General features: G+C 40.1%; 2 protein-coding genes across 2 annotated transcripts; both read right to left on the reverse strand.

The window, feature by feature from the left end:
* Positions 1-703: 703 nt before the first annotated feature.
* Positions 704-8,909, reverse strand: pks1 (polyketide synthase 1). Its single transcript, XM_084710316.1, has 6 exons — positions 8,752-8,909; positions 8,515-8,668; positions 7,819-7,979; positions 7,514-7,717; positions 7,227-7,408; positions 704-6,711 (listed from the first exon to the last, which is right to left on the reverse strand). Exons 1-6 carry the CDS (start codon positions 8,807-8,809, stop codon positions 1,216-1,218), a joined length of 6,255 nt encoding a protein of 2,084 aa, XP_084566442.1. The 5' UTR covers positions 8,810-8,909; the 3' UTR covers positions 704-1,215.
* A 571-nt stretch (positions 8,910-9,480) lies between these two features.
* Positions 9,481-18,010, reverse strand: LOC146307743 (ATP-dependent zinc metalloprotease YME1L1-like). Its single transcript, XM_084747533.1, has 18 exons — positions 17,789-18,010; positions 17,008-17,127; positions 15,999-16,167; positions 15,708-15,809; positions 15,488-15,597; positions 15,153-15,303; positions 14,929-15,036; positions 13,931-14,104; positions 13,648-13,800; positions 13,420-13,552; positions 13,275-13,337; positions 12,325-12,437; positions 11,871-12,026; positions 11,581-11,732; positions 11,349-11,475; positions 10,967-11,040; positions 10,559-10,645; positions 9,481-10,474 (listed from the first exon to the last, which is right to left on the reverse strand). Exons 1-18 carry the CDS (start codon positions 17,819-17,821, stop codon positions 10,334-10,336), a joined length of 2,166 nt encoding a protein of 721 aa, XP_084603659.1. The 5' UTR covers positions 17,822-18,010; the 3' UTR covers positions 9,481-10,333.
* Between the last annotated feature and the right edge of the window lie 704 nt (positions 18,011-18,714).

Genomic DNA, 18,714 nt, shown 5'->3' on the forward strand with positions numbered 1-18,714 from the left:
ACTATTCTGGTATGTCCCATAAAAGTTTAGTTGAAGTTATGTGATTAGTGTGCATTTTGCTCTGGCTTTATTTACTGTGTGGACAAGGACATTGTTCTTTAAGAGGGCATCGCCACTACAAGGACATACATGCAAATCACATGACAACAGATACAGTCATCTTTTATGCTATGTACAGTTATCAGTCAGTGTATATAGATATTTGTTATTGCACCAAGTTTTCATGACTATCACTGTAGTTTTAAAACGTGATGCCAATGAATTATTACACACTGTTATGGTGACATGTCCAATGTTATTGTTTTTATTTATTGCATTTCATTCACAGTAAAACAATCTGCCAGTTTCTCTATGCACTTGATAAGGGTGATTTGTTTACAAAGGGTCATGTAAAATACACAACTGCAGTTTACAACACAGGATTATCAGGAGTGGCTCCAAACTGGTCAATCTATCTTGAAAGCCTATTTGTTGTTGTTGTTTTCACACTTCAAGAAATCAGCTATGCTTCAGGAATTACAAATATTAAAATAATAATAATAATAACAAAAGAATAAATGCTAATGAATGCTAAACATTAAGTGTAAGTGCAGCATCTACACAATGACAATGACAGTGGATTTCCATGGCATGAAGACATTAAGACTTGGTTACATAAACAATACATGCTAGTTGCATAAATTAATTGTGGGCTCTGAAAACATACAATAACACCAGCCTTGTCCTTTATTCCTCTCTCATTTTGAATTTAACAAAGGGTTCAGCAACATGATTTAAGAGATTATGAAGAATATTTTTTTATGCAAAATCATCAACATCAATTATTTCTTAACATTTCAAGGAAATACAACCATAGTAAACTGACGATCATAGCACAGTACTGTACAGCTCTTACACGGAACATGTAAACAACATATATACAAATTACAATTGAAATCAGACAGTAGTATGGAACTGTATTGAAAAATGTTTGACTAAGTCAAGATATCGGTGGGCAAACAGCTATAACATATACTTACCTTCTATAAAAGATTATTTTAGGGTTATATAAACACCTACTGTATTTCAACCAGTTTCTACTGTTATGAGAAGAATACCAAAACAGTGAAATAGTGCAGTCCCTGTGTAAAAAAAAAAACTAAAATAAATTCCAGGCATTTTCATACATTCACAATACTTTTTTCATTTAAGGTATTCTTCAGTGTAGTAATAGAATTATCCATTACTCTTTACAATAGTTTCCAAAGTAGCCAGTGTACTGTTGGGGTCCAATATTCTAACCAAAGGTACATTCACACCTGTCTCTTGGAAAATCTTATTTTGCAGAGTCATGGCCAACATCGAATCAATACCCAGTGAACACAGAGCTGAGTCATTATCCAGCTCATCTACACTAACATTGCTGATGTCACTGACAATTGTTCTCACATTTTCATGTCTGGAAGACAAATGCTGAGCCCTGGGTTCATCACTTATATCATCTTTTAGCTCCATTTCCACTAAAGCTGACAGCCGCTCTCTGAGAGATGCATTTTGTGAAAGTACATGAATGTTAAGATTTTTGAAGTTGAACTTGCATATGACTTGCTGTGGTCTGTTCATGAGAAGACACTGTTCAAGTGCCTCTTGAATGTCACACACATCCATTGTCATCATTCCTTTTGCCTCCAGAAACTTTTGGAAATGGTCTTTGTTCAGCAAGAGGCCGAGGTTCAAAGGACCCCAGTTGATGGACTGCCCGGCGAGTCCAAGGTTTCTACGATAATGACAGAATGTGTCGAGGAAAGAATTTGCTGCTGCATAGTTGCATTGTGAGGGGTTTCCAATGAATGACGAGATGGAGGAGTAGCACACAAAGACATCTAGTTTGTTGTGAAGTGTTGCATAGTGAAGGTTTAGAGCTCCACTCATTTTGGGCTGCAGCACCTTTCGGAAGAGAGACTGATCAAGGTTTTCAATCAACGCATCGTGTAATACTGCAGCACTGTGAAACACTCCTTTGATTGGAGAAGAGGGGAATCTTTGTTTGATCTTCGAGATTGCGTCCACTACCTGCATCGAGACAGAAACGTCACATTGGACATTCAAGATTGTCGCCCCATATCGTTTTTGGAGGAGCTCCATTTCAAACTGCATTTCATCAGTCAGAGTACTTCTGGACAGTGTTGCAATACAACCTCCACCATGACGGGCGATGAACTTCACTGTCTCAAGTCCCAAACCGGAGAGCCCTCCAGTTACAATATAAACACAGCTTTGTTTAAAGAGTTGTCCAGACCTTGTACTCAAAGCAATATCAGACACTGGGCAATCAGTTTCTCTGTGGTGCAGAACAACTTGCTGCATTGTCTTTGTTGTGAAGTAGGACTCAGCATCTGTATTGTTTCGAGGCTCTTCTGTGTTTGATAATTGAAAAGTCTCCATTTTCAAAGGTAGAGATACTGCATCAAAGCCTAAAGACATTAGCCAATTAGAGATATTCCTGCTTTGCACTTGCAGATTGGCTCTCTGAAAAACATTAGCCACATGGAGTTTATGTACATGCATTTGTTCACTCTTGAGTGCAAACATGTTTGCTGAGAGAGAGGATGACATGTGATTACTACAGACAAAAATAACATTTCTGTCATGAGCACCACTGTCAGAAAAGCCCTGCCAAGAGTGATCAAACGGGGGCAGAAAAACAAGTGCATGCCTCTGATCAAATTGTAGAGGTTGTTCTCTGAAATGTGGCAGAGAAGAGACATTCCAGCCTGACCTGCTCGCTGTCAGAGCCAAAACTTTCATCAGAGCAGAGGCTGAGCTGGAGGAGATAATGACCAGCTTTCTGTGCCGTTGTTTTACCTTAGACAGCGTTTTCTGCAGGATCTCCCAAGCCAGTATGAAGTAAGACACACATGGAGTCTCTTTCAAGAACGGGAGTCTCTTTGTGCTGTAGCACACAGCTTCAGGAATGATAAGCTTTGCAGTGGCAGCAACTGGATAACATGAAGCGATGTGATCTCCCACTCTTAGATTAGAAACATCTTTCCCAACAGCAGTGACAATGCCACTGAAATCTAAAGCGAGAAGTGTATGATTCTGTGACGTGTGATTGCTCCAGTACATTGTCTTGCCGAAGTTCAAATGTGAAGTGGTGACAGGAAAGTAATCAGATGAATGCACACATACGCTGGTTAGCTGTACCTCAACAGTCTTTTCTTGGAGAAGCTTTGTATTTGTGTCATAAGGGATGGCAGACAAATGAGCCATTCTGTATGGATCAGTCGTCTGTAGAACAAAGTCGCCTGGATATACTGAGTGTAAATCACCTTCACATAAAGCCCTGTCCTTCATGGGAGTCCGTGCTATTCTTGTTATTGATGCTTGCCCTTTGCTTATCATGACCTCTTGATGTTTGCAGGTGTTTATTACACCAACCAGCATTTGAATGTCTTCACTTGTCACAGAAGCAAGGTCAATCAGCTGAAAAGCTAGACCTACAATCTCCGCTGCGCAAGCCCTTGTCATCCCAGACAGCACAAAACCAGGACTGATATGGTCCACGATCGTTTCGGTCGATCTGTAAGTTATGACGTGGACAGTGCAAGGGCGTTTGCTCTCTTTCAAGGCTAAAACTATCTGACGGACTACCTCGCAGCAAGACACCAAGCTGTCCAAAATCTTCTCAGATGACAAGTGACTGAGGTCTTCAACACCCCAAATGAAGAGAACATTCTCCAAATCCACATTGAATTTAAGTGAGCGTACCACTATATTTCGAACTTGGTCTGCCATCCAATGCTCTCTATTCTCTATAAATGTTGAATCTGGATGCATGTATGGCCTAAGACCTTTAGCAATGCCAAGCTGGTCTTCAAAAACTATTGCTTTTATTTGGCAATTTTGCAAGTCTTGCATGTCAGGAATCACTGTAATTTCATTGTGGAAGAACCGGGATTGTAGAACATTTGAGCAATTGCCCAAAAATGAGATCCTCACCCCTTTTAGTTCCACCAGTACATGACCCTCTATAGTGGCAAAGCAACCGCATACATCGAGGAAGTCTGGACTCTCTTGTGTAGCTCGTAAGTATATCACCATTTTCTCTTGTAGTGGTCTTGATATGGCAACACTGTTGATAGCTGAGGGGAATCCCGGCTTGGTTGTTAGCCTTCCTATAGCTACCACAGCAGTCATTTGCAAGAAATAGTCGAGCAACACAGGGTGAATGAAATAGTCATGAAGCTGTTTTAGAAGTTCACCAGGGACTTGAATTTCTGTCACAGCTTCCTTGAATTCATCTCCAAAATGCACATCACCAAGTTGTTTAAAGACAGAGTCATACTCAAATCCTGCTTGAGAAAGAATTGAATAAATCTCTTCTCTCTTCATAACCAATTTGCACCTTTGGTAAATCATGTCAAGACAAATGGTTGGTTCTTCTAACAGTGGTTGGCCATCTGCACACCTGCACGTGCCAGATGAATGTGTTGCAACAGAAGACTGTATTTTAAATGAAGCTTCATTCTCTGCATGTTCCAGAGACACTTTCAACTCATGACAGTTTGAGCCGAGTGTAAACAGAGTCTCAAATCTTACACTAAGCTGGAGAAGAGAAACAGGTCTCTTTGGCCTTAAACTTGCCATCACTGAAGCATAAGCCAGTTCAACGTAGAACGCACCTGGCACAATGGGAATGCCATTGTTTTTATGCTCCCAAAGATATGGTGCAGTATCTAATGAGAGGTTGCACGTGTACTCTTTATTACCATGCTTTATTTGGGATATGAGCGGATGGGGAGAAAAAGCACTAGATTCATCAACTTTTCTCAGAGCTTCAAAATTCAGGTCTTTCTTTTTGTTGACAAATTGATACACTGGAAGAGCTGTGGGCCGTGTCTCATAACCTCTATAGATGTGATGCCAGTTCACACTGATGCCCAGTTCAAACAGTTTTGCAACAGTAGACAAGATGGTGTCATATTCTCTCCCGGGCTGGACAGAGGAAAGAACTATGGTGTTATCTCCCACAGTCTCACATATGTTCCTGTGGAGAGCCCTATGAGGTCCAATCTCCACAAAGACCACATTTCTCCTTGATTGTTTATCTTTGGTGGCAGCATGAAGTGTTTTTTCAAATAACACAGGCTCTTTAATGTTCCTCGCCCAGTACCTGCCTGTTGTAAAATCACCATCTGAATAACTATTCCCTGTCACTGTTGAAAAAAGTTTGCATGTCTTGCTGTTGGCATCCAATGGACCAATACTTTTCTCAATGTCATCTAGTATAGGATCCATCATATGGCTATGATATGCTGCTGGTACGTCTAACTCATGGAGGAACAGATTTTTCTCTGTAAACACACTCTTCAACCTCTGATGAAGGATGTCTATAACATCGGCATCCCCTGACAGAGTGCAAGACTGTGGGCTGTTGAATGCTGCAACACAGATTTTTCCAGAGAAGTCTGGAAGGATTTTTAGTACCTTCTCTACAGCCACATTACTTACAACAAGCATTTTCCCTCCTATGACCTTGCTCTGAAGAGTACTGCGGTGATGCAACACTTTCACGGCATCTTCAAGAGACAAGAGACCAGAACAGTGAGCAGCAGCAACCTCACCAACTGAATGTCCGAGCACGGCATCAGGTTTGACACCCCAGTGCTTCAAGAGAGTGGCAATGCCAACCTGAACGGCAAAAAGAAGAGGCTGGACAACATTTGGCTTGCTGAAATCATCATTATTATTCTCACCAGCAAGCCACTGACTGATGCTAATGCTTTTATGACTCTGGAAGAGATGTCCAACTTCTCTGACCTTATCTCTAAAAACAGGAACCTCCCTCAGGAGCTGCTTGCACATACCCCTGAAGGCAACTCCATTTCCACAAAACACAAAGACCACCTGGATGTCAGACCTTATTGACTCAAACTTTGCTGTCAATGCAGATGCCAGCTGATGTTCTAAATCTGAAAGAGAAGATGTTGAGAGGGCCTTCCTATACTTGTGTCTGGAGTGACTCCTTCCACATGCTGAGGTGTACAACACTGCCTGCAAGTCAATTGTTTGGTCTCTGCAAAGCCTCTGGTGGGTGTCAGTGATGGACAGGATAAGTGATTTCTCAGAAGCTGCAGATATAACAAAGAGTTTAGGACCGCCTTTTGGGATGTGTGTGGGAAAGTTGGTTTGTCTGTACTCTCTTACAATCACATGCGCATTTGTGCCTCCAAACCCAAAGCTGTTGATCCCAGCTACCCTTTCTAGTGACCCATTCATCTCCCATCTTTCAGCTTTAACTGGAATACTTATACTCAGAGCTTTTACATCTACACTGGCACTGTCTTCTGAGTAGAAAACTGAAGGAACAATGGTCTCATGCTTCATCATTAAGAGAACCTTAATGAGTCCGGCCACTCCAGCTGCTGATTCTGTATGTCCAATGTTGCCCTTTACAGAACCAATTCGGAGTGTCTCTGCACCAGGAGGTCTGGCTTTAGCAATGACATTTGAGATGCTTCCTGCCTCTGTTGGGTCTCCAACTGGGGTTCCAGTCCCATGTGCCTCTATGTATTGGATATTTACAAGGTCAGACTTTGAGTAGATTCTGCGCAGGAGCTCCTCTTGTTGTGTCATGGAGGGTTTGGTGATTGGAGTGACAGAGTGACCATCTTGGTTGACCGCTGTTTTGCTGATGAGACCCCATATTTTGTTACCATCTTTTACAGCCTTTGAAGAGAAAGTCACACTGTCACACACAGTATGCAATTTATGAGTGGCCTGAAATAGAATGGAGGAGTCCTAAAGCTCACAAATGAGTTGGCATATTTGTACCTCAGGTTCCCTCGTCTCAAAGTCAATTGGTTTTTTTAATGGGCTTTTGCTTAAATGCCTGAAATAAGGCCTGTGGTTAACATTTTTTACTCCACTCTTGAATTTTTAGACTTTTTTACGTGTCTACAGAAGTTGTTGGGGACATTAAACATCATCTCACTGACGACTAGTCACTCAGTGGTAGTGATGTTGAGTTATGTGACTGTGATATAGTTTTCTTAGAGTCTGATCTTAGCTTTTTACTTCTGGCAATAGCAGTTATACTTCAAAAAATCATAAAAAGATGTTTTTTATATTTAGAGATATAGTTCTTGGTGTGGACTGGCCTTAAGTATCAGAAAATTTTGTTCACAACAGAGCTTATTTCCTGCACTAATCCAAAATCCAATGGAAAAAAATCCAATGCTTACCTTTTTCAGAGGCTTCAGGAGAACTACACCACAGCCCTCCCCTCTACCGTAGCCATCTGCTCTTCTAGAGAAAGGCTTGCTGGTCCCTTCAGGTGAGATCATCTTTGCCTTGCTGAGGGCAACAAACACTCTTGGCTCTATTATACAGCTGACACCTCCACACACAGCCATCTCACAGTCTCCTGGTTGAAAAAAAAGGAGTGAAATGAAAGATGGAGCATTAATGTGTGATGTACTGATTAGACTGCTTTTAGGGATGGGTTTGTTGTGAAAGCAGATCTGAATACCTTGCTTTATAGCCTGGCAAGCTAAATGTAGAGCCACGAGAGATGATGAACAGGCACTGTCGATGGCAAATGAAGGGCCAGTGAGATTGAAGGTAAAGGAAATTCTGTTTGCAGCGACACTCATTGCCGTCCCAGTGCCGTTGTAGTGGTTTATTGTAGAACAACTGTTACTTTGGAGCATCTCAAAATCCCTGTTCATTAGACCTGCAAAACCATTAGAAAAGCAGTAACAGAGTATGTTACAATTTGTGTATCATGAAATCATGCTTGGGGTTTTAGATGTGCAGAAGAATGATAGCGGTCACCTATGTAAACTCCAGTTCTGCTTCCACTGATGCTTTCCGCAGCCACTCCTGCATCTTCTAATGCCCTGTATGTGCACTGCAGGAGGAGTTTCTGCTGAGGGTCCATGACATCAGCCTCCACTTCAGTAATGCCAAAAAACGTGTGATCAAACTCATTAAACCTAAAATATAAAAAGAGCAGATCCATCATAATTCAAACATCTCTCAATAGAAGCATTAACACTTAGTCTGGGTTTCACCAATGAAGATTAATTTCTAATTCGAATTAGAGTTCAGCCAAACTAGGTTTAAAATGAGTAAATCCATATTTAAAATTAAGCAGAGCTCTGTTGCAGAATTAAAAAACAAATCTCTGTTTTGTAAACCCAACTTTATTTATGTAAACTGAAATTAAATCAGTTCAATCAGAGTTGAGTCAGAAGGGAAATGTAGAGAAGGTAAAACGGTCAGTTTATGGTTGCTCTGTGCTCCTTAACAAAACATAGTGTAAATTTTGAGTTAATACTGGATCTTTAATTATAAATATGAAGATAAATAATTGGTCTAAATGTTTAAATTGAATCTTTCTTAATTTGAGATGGCTTTGCAGAATGATGCAACCTAATTTAAAGTTAAGCCGCAATTCAATCTGGCTTCAAAATGAATCCATGTTGGTGCAACCAAGCCTTAATTTTAGTCTACACACATGATGCTCACCCTTGTATAAGAGCTGCCTTGGTTGTCTGTGTCTTTCCAGGTTTGCTATCATCAGCATCAAACCAAACAGTGGTGTCAAACCTCTCTGCTGGAATATCCACTGCACAGTTCTTTCCCTCCAACAAAACGCTCCAGAAATTGTCCAACCCTTCACCTAAAACAAAACAACAACTATGACAACTGGAAAAAAAATCAACTCAAATTCAAAATGTTTGCAACAGCATCATAATTTCATACCTCCAGGGAAATTGCATCCAATGCCGACAACAGCTATGTCATCCTCTGTGTCCTCCATTGTTGAGATGGTAGTGAAGGTGCTTTAGGGACCTTTCTGCTTTATTGTAAAAGCCAAATTGAATTTTTAAGCCTCTCCATAGTGCAGCTGGAAGCTCAGTCCTGGTCGCTGTCTTTGGTCAGAACTGGTGCTTCTGTACATCCCACCTTTATAAGCACTGTGCCGGGCTTCAACGATGAGGGACAAAAGGACACAACAATGCCCTGGCTTGTTCCATCTCAGTTGGCTTCATCTGGAACTAAATACAAGTTAAGATCATTCAAAGGCAGCTTGTTTGCAGATTGACAAAAGAACAGTGTGTAAGAATCTGATGATCACTGTCACAAATCCTCTTACTGGTATTTTCAACTTCAGTCTGTGTCTATAGTAATAAGGAAAGGTAATAGTAATATTTTTACTTCATCGATTAGTCCAAATTCCTGAGTTGTTCTGGTCAGTTTCGCTCTGTCTGCTGAACATTTTACATCATTTCTAAACAACAGAATCCCTCTTTCTTTCGTTTCTCAGCATCTGCTGGATGTGCAAATAAGGACCTGTTTGCTAAAACATGACACTTATCTCCCTCATAAGGTGCAAATATCCTGATGTTCTGTAACAGGCTGCAGCTTGTTACTCTGCCCCCTTGTGGCCAATAAATCAACTGAAGAAGGTTCATATGAGTCACACACACATTAGTGAATAAGAGTAACCTTTATTTGAGCTTCAAGATGGCCTTTGTCTAAAGGAACAAACAGAAGCACAAAGCCAATCATTTTACACACTTACAATACACTTTATATACATTTCCCCTCATTTATCAGTTACAGGTGAGCTGAGAATAGGTCATGAGGGCCTATCACTACTGTCAAAAAAGAGAGAACACCTTTGGGCACTTAAATAAATAGGAACACACAAAATAGATAGCATGGTACGGTAGATGAAATCGAAAGACACCATTTAGAAAAAAATTCTAATTCTGAAGAGTTCAACAATGAACAGCGGCGTTTATCACCTGTACTTTGCTACAGCCGAATGGTACATTCTAGATTGAGGTACTTTAAGGTCCTATGGTGTTCACCAGTCTGTACAAATTTAAAATGAGACATAGACACTTAAATTAAATCATCTCACCTTAATCAATCATAATGTTTGTCAAATTAATTTGCTTTGCAGCCTTGTTATGATCTCAAATGACTCTGACGTATAAAACTACTACAGAAGTCATTTCTCTTGAGATTTGAGGACAATCAGCCCCTAATGAAACTTCGAATATCTTTGTGAACTGTAGCACACACACATGTGGAGAACAAAGGTTTATTTCCATCCAATTAGACTGTGAAGTGTTTTAAAACAACTGTGAAACCGAAAGTGTTGAAATTAAAAATGGATGTAAGGGGGGGTGAAACTTAATTATTTCATGTGTCTTCACATTGATGATAGCAGGGTACAAACAAATGAAATACAAGGCCTCCAAAAGGCCTGTGCACCATTGCACAGCTTCATATATATACAGGATAGAAGAGTCTAAAATGTCTACTGAGGTATCTAATGGTCCAGTGATTTGCCCTCCAGCACCATCTGGATCTCTTTGGCGTCCAGAGTTTCATATCTTAGCAGGGCATCAGCTAGCGTTTTGTGCTCCTTGCTGTAAGTCTTCAGGATGTTTTTTGCACGTTCGTATGAGTCCTGGGTGAAAGAAAAAAATGTCATAAATTATCTGTAATAATATTTACATAAAATTTAATTTGTGGGAACCGTGGGAAAGCTCACCTTGAGTAAAACCCTGACTTCTTGTTCGATGGCAGCTTGTGTCTCAGGGCTCTGCTTGCTTACATCACCGTAGGTCATGACACCAAGCTGCAACAAAACACACATTAAGTCCATAGGTTGAATGAACAATAGACTTCTCAGGCATTACTCACATGCCATTATGTCTTAGGTGTAATTATAGGTTATGGTAGTGTTCGTGGACAGCAGGTTTTCAGTCCAACTTAACAATAAAATCAGTGTTTTTTTGTTTTTCAAAGCCAGAGGAAGCCACTGGAGGGGGGCAGGCTGCTGAGCCACAGGTTGTAGACCCCTGGTACAGTCAAAATGCACACTGTAGGGCAAATTTACACTAGTGTACCTTCTACACAGTTTATACCGTCCACCCCACCACACAATTTAAAATTTTACCTTGTCACTCATGCCGAACCTGGTCACCATCATTTTTGCTATTTTGGTGGCTCCATCAAAGTCACTGGAGGCTCCTAAAATACACAACAACAGAGAGAAGATTGAGACCAAAGCTGTATTACAATGAACCAAAGCATAGATCAGTCATGTACCATAATATTTTTGTGCAGTGTAACAATTCTGAGGTCACTACATTTGTAAACAATGACTTTATTTCTTGGTAGAAGATCGGGATGCCAATCTGTAAAAAGTTTTTGACACCACGCGTTTTCTGCAGCTCATACGATACTCTAAGAAACTTTTTAAAGGTTCTGGTATACATGTATGTATGTAACATCGCTGATTCTTAAGTCAAATAAATCAAGTTGTCTTAGTGCCGCACCAGTGGTGATGTAGTCGTCTCCAAAGATGAGCTCCTCTGCTACTCGACCGCCCATACTGACGTCCATCTGAGCCAGCAGCTGGGCTCTGGTCTCACTCCAACGGTCATTCTCTGGAAGCATGGACACCTAGAGAACAGGAGACCGGGACATTACTGATTAGCTTCTCTTTTAACAAAACAGTGCTGTTAAAGAGTGTGAGATTTAATCCGAAGCCACAAGCCGACAGCTCACATGTCCAAGAGTTGGCCCTCGAGGCATGATAGTTGCCTTATTGATGGGCATCGCATCTTTGGTGAAATAGGCAACAATGGCGTGGCCGGACTCGTGATAGGCTGTGATGGTCTTGTTCTTCTTGTCGATTTCAACACTTCTCCTCTCGGGGCCTAGTTTGAAAAGGACCAAATGAAAAGGATTCATGTTATCTGTCGTTAACATTCCTCCCGTCTCCTAACTAGAGTGTGTCGAGGTAATCCGTCTCATGTGATGTGCGGGATGCGGATCTAAACACTGTGTGTAATCACCCATGAGGATCTTGTCTTTGGCGAACTCCAGATCCTTCATTGTGACCATTTCTTTCCCGTCCACGGCTGCCTTCAGGGCTGCCTGGTTGACCAGGTTCTCCAGCTCCGCCCCAGAGAAACCCACTGTGCCCCGGGCAATAATTTCTGCATCCACAGCTGTAGAAGAATACAACAGAAAATGCCTTCTTTATAAAGGTGATCAGTTTCAGAGACAATGATGGCCTTCATAGAAATGACAAATACTCTCACAGGATTACACCTTTGAATGCTTTCACATGGCTTCAACTGATTAGGAGAGATAATGTTTGCAAAATGTATAGCTGCCAATTAGAAAGCATCTCCGAAATGTTAACAAAAAATATAACAAAGAAACATATCCTGAAAGATTTGCTTTGGGAGATATTAGTTAAAAAAATATTCTTAATATTTCACAGTATTTTACACAGAGACCTACCAGGGTCCACTTTGATCTTGGAAAGGTACCAGTTGAGAATTTCAGTGCGTCCTTTCACATCTGGACGAGGGACCGTCACCTGCATGTCAAACCTCCCAGGCCTAACCAGAGCACTGAAAAGCAGCAACAAAGTAGTATTAATTCATAGCCTCTATATTCTGGATTTCTGATTAATGACTTAACTTTATGTAGCTTATAATACAGAAAATTATGTTTGAGGTGGTTTAGATTTAGCACAATGTGGAGCACCTATGAGGACAAGGGAGCTCCTTGGCAGGAGTAAATGCTGAGAAGTTATTTGTTTAAGAAAACAGCCTTTTGAGTATCTTTGCATAGTCAGAACAAGCACTTGGTGACAGTGGTGAGGAAAAACTCCCTTTAAACAGGCAGAAAGCTTGAATTTAATTACTGTATGACTTAAAGTTATTGTCTTAGTATAGTTTATATAAAATGGGTTAGTGGTAATTTATATTTCCAGTGTTTGTTTTGTTATTTGAGTAAATGAAATGGTTTCAAGCTAGACAGTGTAGTACAGAAAGTAGGACAAGCCCACAAGGACAAAGGTTACAGACAAGTAAGTAAAAAAGTGGAACAGTTTTGTAACTATACCTTAACTACAGGAACTGTACATACTGTGTGGATTGGCCTTATTTCAAACAATAGGCCATTCTACTAAAAGCTACTTCAAGAAACTTTAATATTTTATTGATTTTGGAGGCCAAGTTAGAGTGAGTAGTTCATTAGCTGGAAATTTTATTTAGATAATTGTATTTTTTACATTACATTCAGTGCTTATTATGATGGAAACACTACTGACTTTGTTCATAGGGTCCTTAAAAATCATCAAAATATAAATTTCCTTGTAGTAGCTTTAAATAAGCAAATTAAAGGATAGGTGGATAATAATACTACTAATAAAATACAAATATTTGTGTTTGAGTGTGACATACTTATCCAAAGCCTCTGCAAAGTTTGTAGCACCAACAACGATGACACCTTCATTTGGTTTAAACCTGTAAAATACCAAAACATTAACAACAGCAACATTTTATTCACACTATGCAGTGTTCAAAAAGTCAAGACCTGAAAACTGACCCGTCCATTTCAGCCAGCAGCTGGTTGATTGTTTGTCTGGAATAGGGATGCATAGGAGACTCGATCCTCTTTCCACCGACGCTGTCCAACTCATCAATGAAGATCACACAGGGAGCATTCGCTTTTGCCTCTTCTGCAAACCATGGAGAAAAAAAAACAGAAAGCTTGTAGTTGTCTGGATCAATCCTGAACTGGCTACTCAAATTTTCTCATTTCCAGCAAACTTACTGAAAAGGTTCCTGATCCGGCTCGCACCGACACCCACAAACATCTCATCAAACTCTGACCCGGAGGCGTAGTAGAAAGGCACGTCGGCCTCCCCGGCCACAGCCCGCGCCAACAGAGTCTTTCCTGTGCCTGGTGGACCAACGAGAAGGATCCCTGAGAGGATAACACAAGAAACTCATTAGAATCAAATAACAACATATTAAGCCCAAATTTATGTATTAGGCTATTTCCCTTGGACAATAAATGGAAATGGAACATGTGGGAAAAAAATAAAATATAATACCTTTAGGCAGCTTTCCACCCAGAACAGTGAACTTCTGGGGATTCTTGAGAAACTCGACAACATCTTGTAATTCATTCTTCGCCTCCTCCACCCCTTTGACATGCTCAAATGTCACATTCTTCATCTGGATGGGGTCGACTGCTGAGTCAAGACCAGATGTGGTGCGGAATCTCACTGTGAAACCCAAAAACAACTCGAGTTCAGTACAGTAACACCAGAAAAACTGAATGGCGCACGGTGAATGGAAAAAAATTTAACTGCTGGTTACAATATGATTACTGCGGAAAGTTTTCACATTCATTGCTTCCAGTTATTCTAATATTTCTAGCGGGCTGGCAGGAACATACATAGTTGATATAGATATTTAGGTATTACTTTGTAATGATAGGCAGCAGGATAATCAATCAAACTCTACATGCACACTGTAGAATATGTCTCCGTTATTCTATAAGGTGTCAATTTAAACGTGCACTTGAAAAGCATATTACATCAAATATTTAAGCTACAAATAGACACCAACATGCTCTGTTCTATTTGCAGTAGGGTTGGACTCAAATATATTAGCAGTTGTTTTTTTCTGGGTGTCATTTTATTTTGCTAATTCAGTAAGTAAGAGGAAAAAACAGGCTGTAGAGCCAACATAAAACCAGAGCCAGAATACTTTTGCATTTAATGTGGTAAATCAGGGATTTATTTCTGTCAAGCTAGAGCCGGTGATTGTTGTAACAGTGGAAAGATCAACCAAGATAGTTTGGTAACTTTGAGTGTTGTTTTGTTTCTGTTGCGTTTGAATCATTGCGTGTTTAATTCTCTAAATGAGAGAAACTTAAATTCAGAAGGTTTATGGTTCTATTTTTCTGATTAATAAGGAAAATACGTGGTGGTAGATGGTGTCTGGTTGGAAAATTTTAACATATCGCCCAGCCCTGATTTGCAGTGTGCATGTAGGGTTGTGGTTTGATTTGCAAGCATAGGAAAGAAGAAAAACTGAAACAAACCAGCATCAGAAAAGGAGCCTTTACCCGAGAGAAACGGGGTTCTTGACAAACCATAAATACCAAGAAGGAGGAGGACCAACAGGATCAACCTGGTTCTCCTCAGCGAGTCTGTCAAAACAGAGCAGAAACAAAAAGATTAGTTAGAAGGATCTCTCTGTTTTAACTCAGCACCACAACCAAAAGAAAACCTGCTGCAACTGTTTCACTGACTGCTAAACACATGCCTTGTGTCCTCTGAGTGAAGGCCTGAGACCTCATGAAGCCCTCAGTGAAACCCGTCTTGAAAGCTTCCTGCTGGTTCTCTGGGAGGTTCCTTTGTTTCAGCAGCTGGTCCACTGATTGTAACTCTGGCCCCTTTTCCCTCTGAAGCAATCCCTGTGAGGAGAACAGAAGGAGAGGTGGTTGGTCAGCTTCAAGATTCAGCCCTTTTCACTTCTTTATCCACCCCATAGTTATTTAATAATGACTCAAAGTCCCACGTGTACATTCACAAATAAGTCCTACTCATATTTCCATTAGACACTTTGTTAAAAGCTGCTGTAACTGTGCAGTAACTGACCTTCATGAAGGCTGGTGTGTAGGGCTCAGACTCCACTGGGCCATCATAACCAGACTCTGTTCGTCTGGTCTTTGATCTGAGTGTCTTGAAACCCCGACTCTGGACCCATACTTAACAGAGACACACGGGAGACATGAAAACATTAAACTCTAACCTGAATGTCAAGCCATTCATACTCATAGATAACCTGCAGGTTAAGTGTTCAAAGTCAGCTTCTTACCAGGCAGGAATTGTAGCTCTGAGCAAACGTCTTTTAGAGGACTGTGGTGTTGTCTGTGGAATATTGGGGAGCCAAAAACCCCCAGCCTTTTTTGCGTGAACCCTGTCAGACAAAAGGTGCACAAGATTTGTTTCACTTTACATTGTACAACAACAAATGTGCAAAATTAGTTTTCTTTAGTAATAAAATAGTCTCACAGAACACATCTTTTGATAAAATAAGCTTTGGGCCATTTTCTTAGAAAACAGTAAAGTTGGGTCGTGTTTCAGCTCTGCGGGCTGAGCTTCTCACCATGCTTGTTGTGGAAGAAGCTGTCTGCAGAAACGTGACTTGTCCTCCATGGCGAAGGAACGGCGGGAGGCTCCTCTGGTCCTGGTATAGGCAGTAACCTGCTGACCAGCTCATCCAGTTGACTCAACCTGATTTCTGACAGGCCGAGATCCCTCAGACTCACATTTGGCTATAAAGGAAGTAGAGCAAAAGCAGATTATCTACACCTTTGTATAATAATTATCATAGAAGTAATGACTCCCACATGGGCATGTGGCTGTTCAGAGCTTTTGTTATACATACTTTTTCAGAAAAATGTAAAAATTAATATATAGACAGATATATTGCATTAGTGAGACCTGCTTCTTTACTCCAGGGTGCACAATTTTTTTTTGTTTTGACATGACAATCCACTTTCCAAGTAGTAGAAGGCTTAAGAATATATTCCTTAAGCTGTATAAAGAGGCATGCATTTTACAGTATAATGCTGTGTTTTTAAAGTAAAATGTTAGTGCAGTTGACAGACATCCAACCTTACTCTGATTTAAATATCTTTTTTCTAAAGGAAAACTTTTTGGATGCATAATGAAAAGCATGTTCAGTAAAGTTCAATCGTGTCTCCCTTGGTGTGTTTGATCAAAGAGTAAACCTTTTGAAAAGAGGGTTTTCCCTCGCTTGCAAAAACTGAAAGTGAAATTTCATGATCTCATTGGCTTCAAATCATGTGGATCTACAAAGTAACCAACTAGCAGAAAATGTATTCTAAGATTTTGACACAAAGACTTTATTTTTAATTGCAAGTGTACAACTATATATCACTGTCAAACATCTGCTGCTGTCTGTTTACTGACAATTTGTAGATGCCCTGATAAAGATCATATTATATATCATATAATTTCTTTCTTATGTCTTGTTCAGAATTACCAACAATCTGTGTATGTAATGACATTCAACTTCAGATCAAAGACAATGAGGATTATGTACTGCGCCTTAATGGAATCATGTCTTGTATCAATGGTGTCCATCTCACCTCTTTTAGAAGTGAACTGTGCTCTGGAATGAAGTCTCTGTGCAGGGTCTGGACTGAAGCTGTGGCTGAGTTCTTCAGAGAGTGGAGGGCATTGATGAGCTGGCTGAGGGGCAGTATCATCTGACAGACACAAACACAGGAGGGTGAAAACAGTCTGTCAACACATGGTGACATGAATAAACTTACATTTAATTTTGTACCAAATGCTCATATAAGCTCATGATAAAAAAGAAACAGCTATTTCAGTTCTGCTGTATTTAGGACAGGTGAATCTTCCAGACAGGACTGTGGTGTAGGGCAGGACTGTTATGTCAGTGTTATTGAAGCTGACCAAACACAGAGCGGTATGGCCCCCATACGTCAAACGTATGTGAGTTACATAACCTCGACCCTTTGAGAATCAAGTTAGCACCGTTCAATTTACTTTAAGCCCGTCTCTTCACAGTCATATCATATGATACAGTCATGGCTGAAGCCGCACGTACACAGGGTGTCCCTCCTTTTAAACAGCTTACTAAGACAACGTGACGTAAGCATGGGCCGATTAAGGGGAAATCTACAGTTGACTTGTTCATGCTAACATTAGCCGAGCTAAGTTGTCATTGACCGTTAGAGAAGACGTGACATACACAACGATAGACTAATACTGCTATAACGCCATAACACTCCTCCCTGAGCAACGCTGATATTATTGTAACTAGACTAAATAACAGGTAACGCTACGTAAAAGGACAAACATTAGCTAGCTAAACCAAAAAAGCTGCTAGCCTAGTCGGCTTACCTGCTGCTGTAACGACGTTGACAGTGAAAACATTTTTGTCGAAATATAATTCAAAATCCGGGTTTGGAGGGTTGGTGTGTGAGGAGAGACCCTCTGTGTAACTTAAACGAGTCCTCCCGGGAGCCGTGTCCTTTTGTTTTTCCCGTTACACAACTTTCAGCAGCTTAGCATGTAACACCAAATGGATTCTCCGGCATCTGAGGTCAAATCAAAATTGACTACAAAATGACGTCAGGTCGAATTACTACCGGGTGCAGTTTACATCATCTTTTGTGAAACTCAAACCGCAAATTCCTTGCCATGTTCATTAATATTATTACTAATGTTTGCTACAGCGCATGTTTATTGATATTACTTAAATTGTTTATTACTATATTTATTATGTTTATTTTATTGTATGGTTTCTTTGTTGTTATGCTGTCACATATTAATTAGTTATAATTAACGTTGACATAAGTGGCATAATGTTCAGTATTATCACAAAATATATAAATAAAAAATAAAAACCTGCAAGTTTATTAAAGTTTAAAAAGATTTAAAGTGCCTAAAAGTATAGGACAAAAATATGACTACTCGCATTTTCACATTATTCACATTCAGTGTGGCTGTCTTTGTGGAGTCAAAAGAGTGTCATGAATGAACAAGCAAACAAGCAAGAAATTGACTGGTCAGCCCACCCAAACCTAGCTGACTGACAGCTTGGCCTATCAAGCCATAGAGAAAAGCAAAAGCAGAAGAAAAAAAACAGGAAAAATAAAGGGCTAAAATGTAGAAATACATATGTATTTATTATTTTATGTATTTTCTATATTTACACATTTAAAAAACATGCATATTTATTTTTCATATATTTATTTACTTTATGTCCTTTATGGCACACCTATGACTCCACAGGCTGCATCTGGCTGCCTGATCATAATTAAAAT

Source organism: Lutjanus erythropterus, chromosome 21, assembly GCF_056507025.1.
Source record: "Lutjanus erythropterus isolate fLutEry1 chromosome 21, fLutEry1.hap2, whole genome shotgun sequence".
NCBI classification, from domain to species: Eukaryota; Metazoa; Chordata; class Actinopteri; order Lutjaniformes; family Lutjanidae; genus Lutjanus; species Lutjanus erythropterus.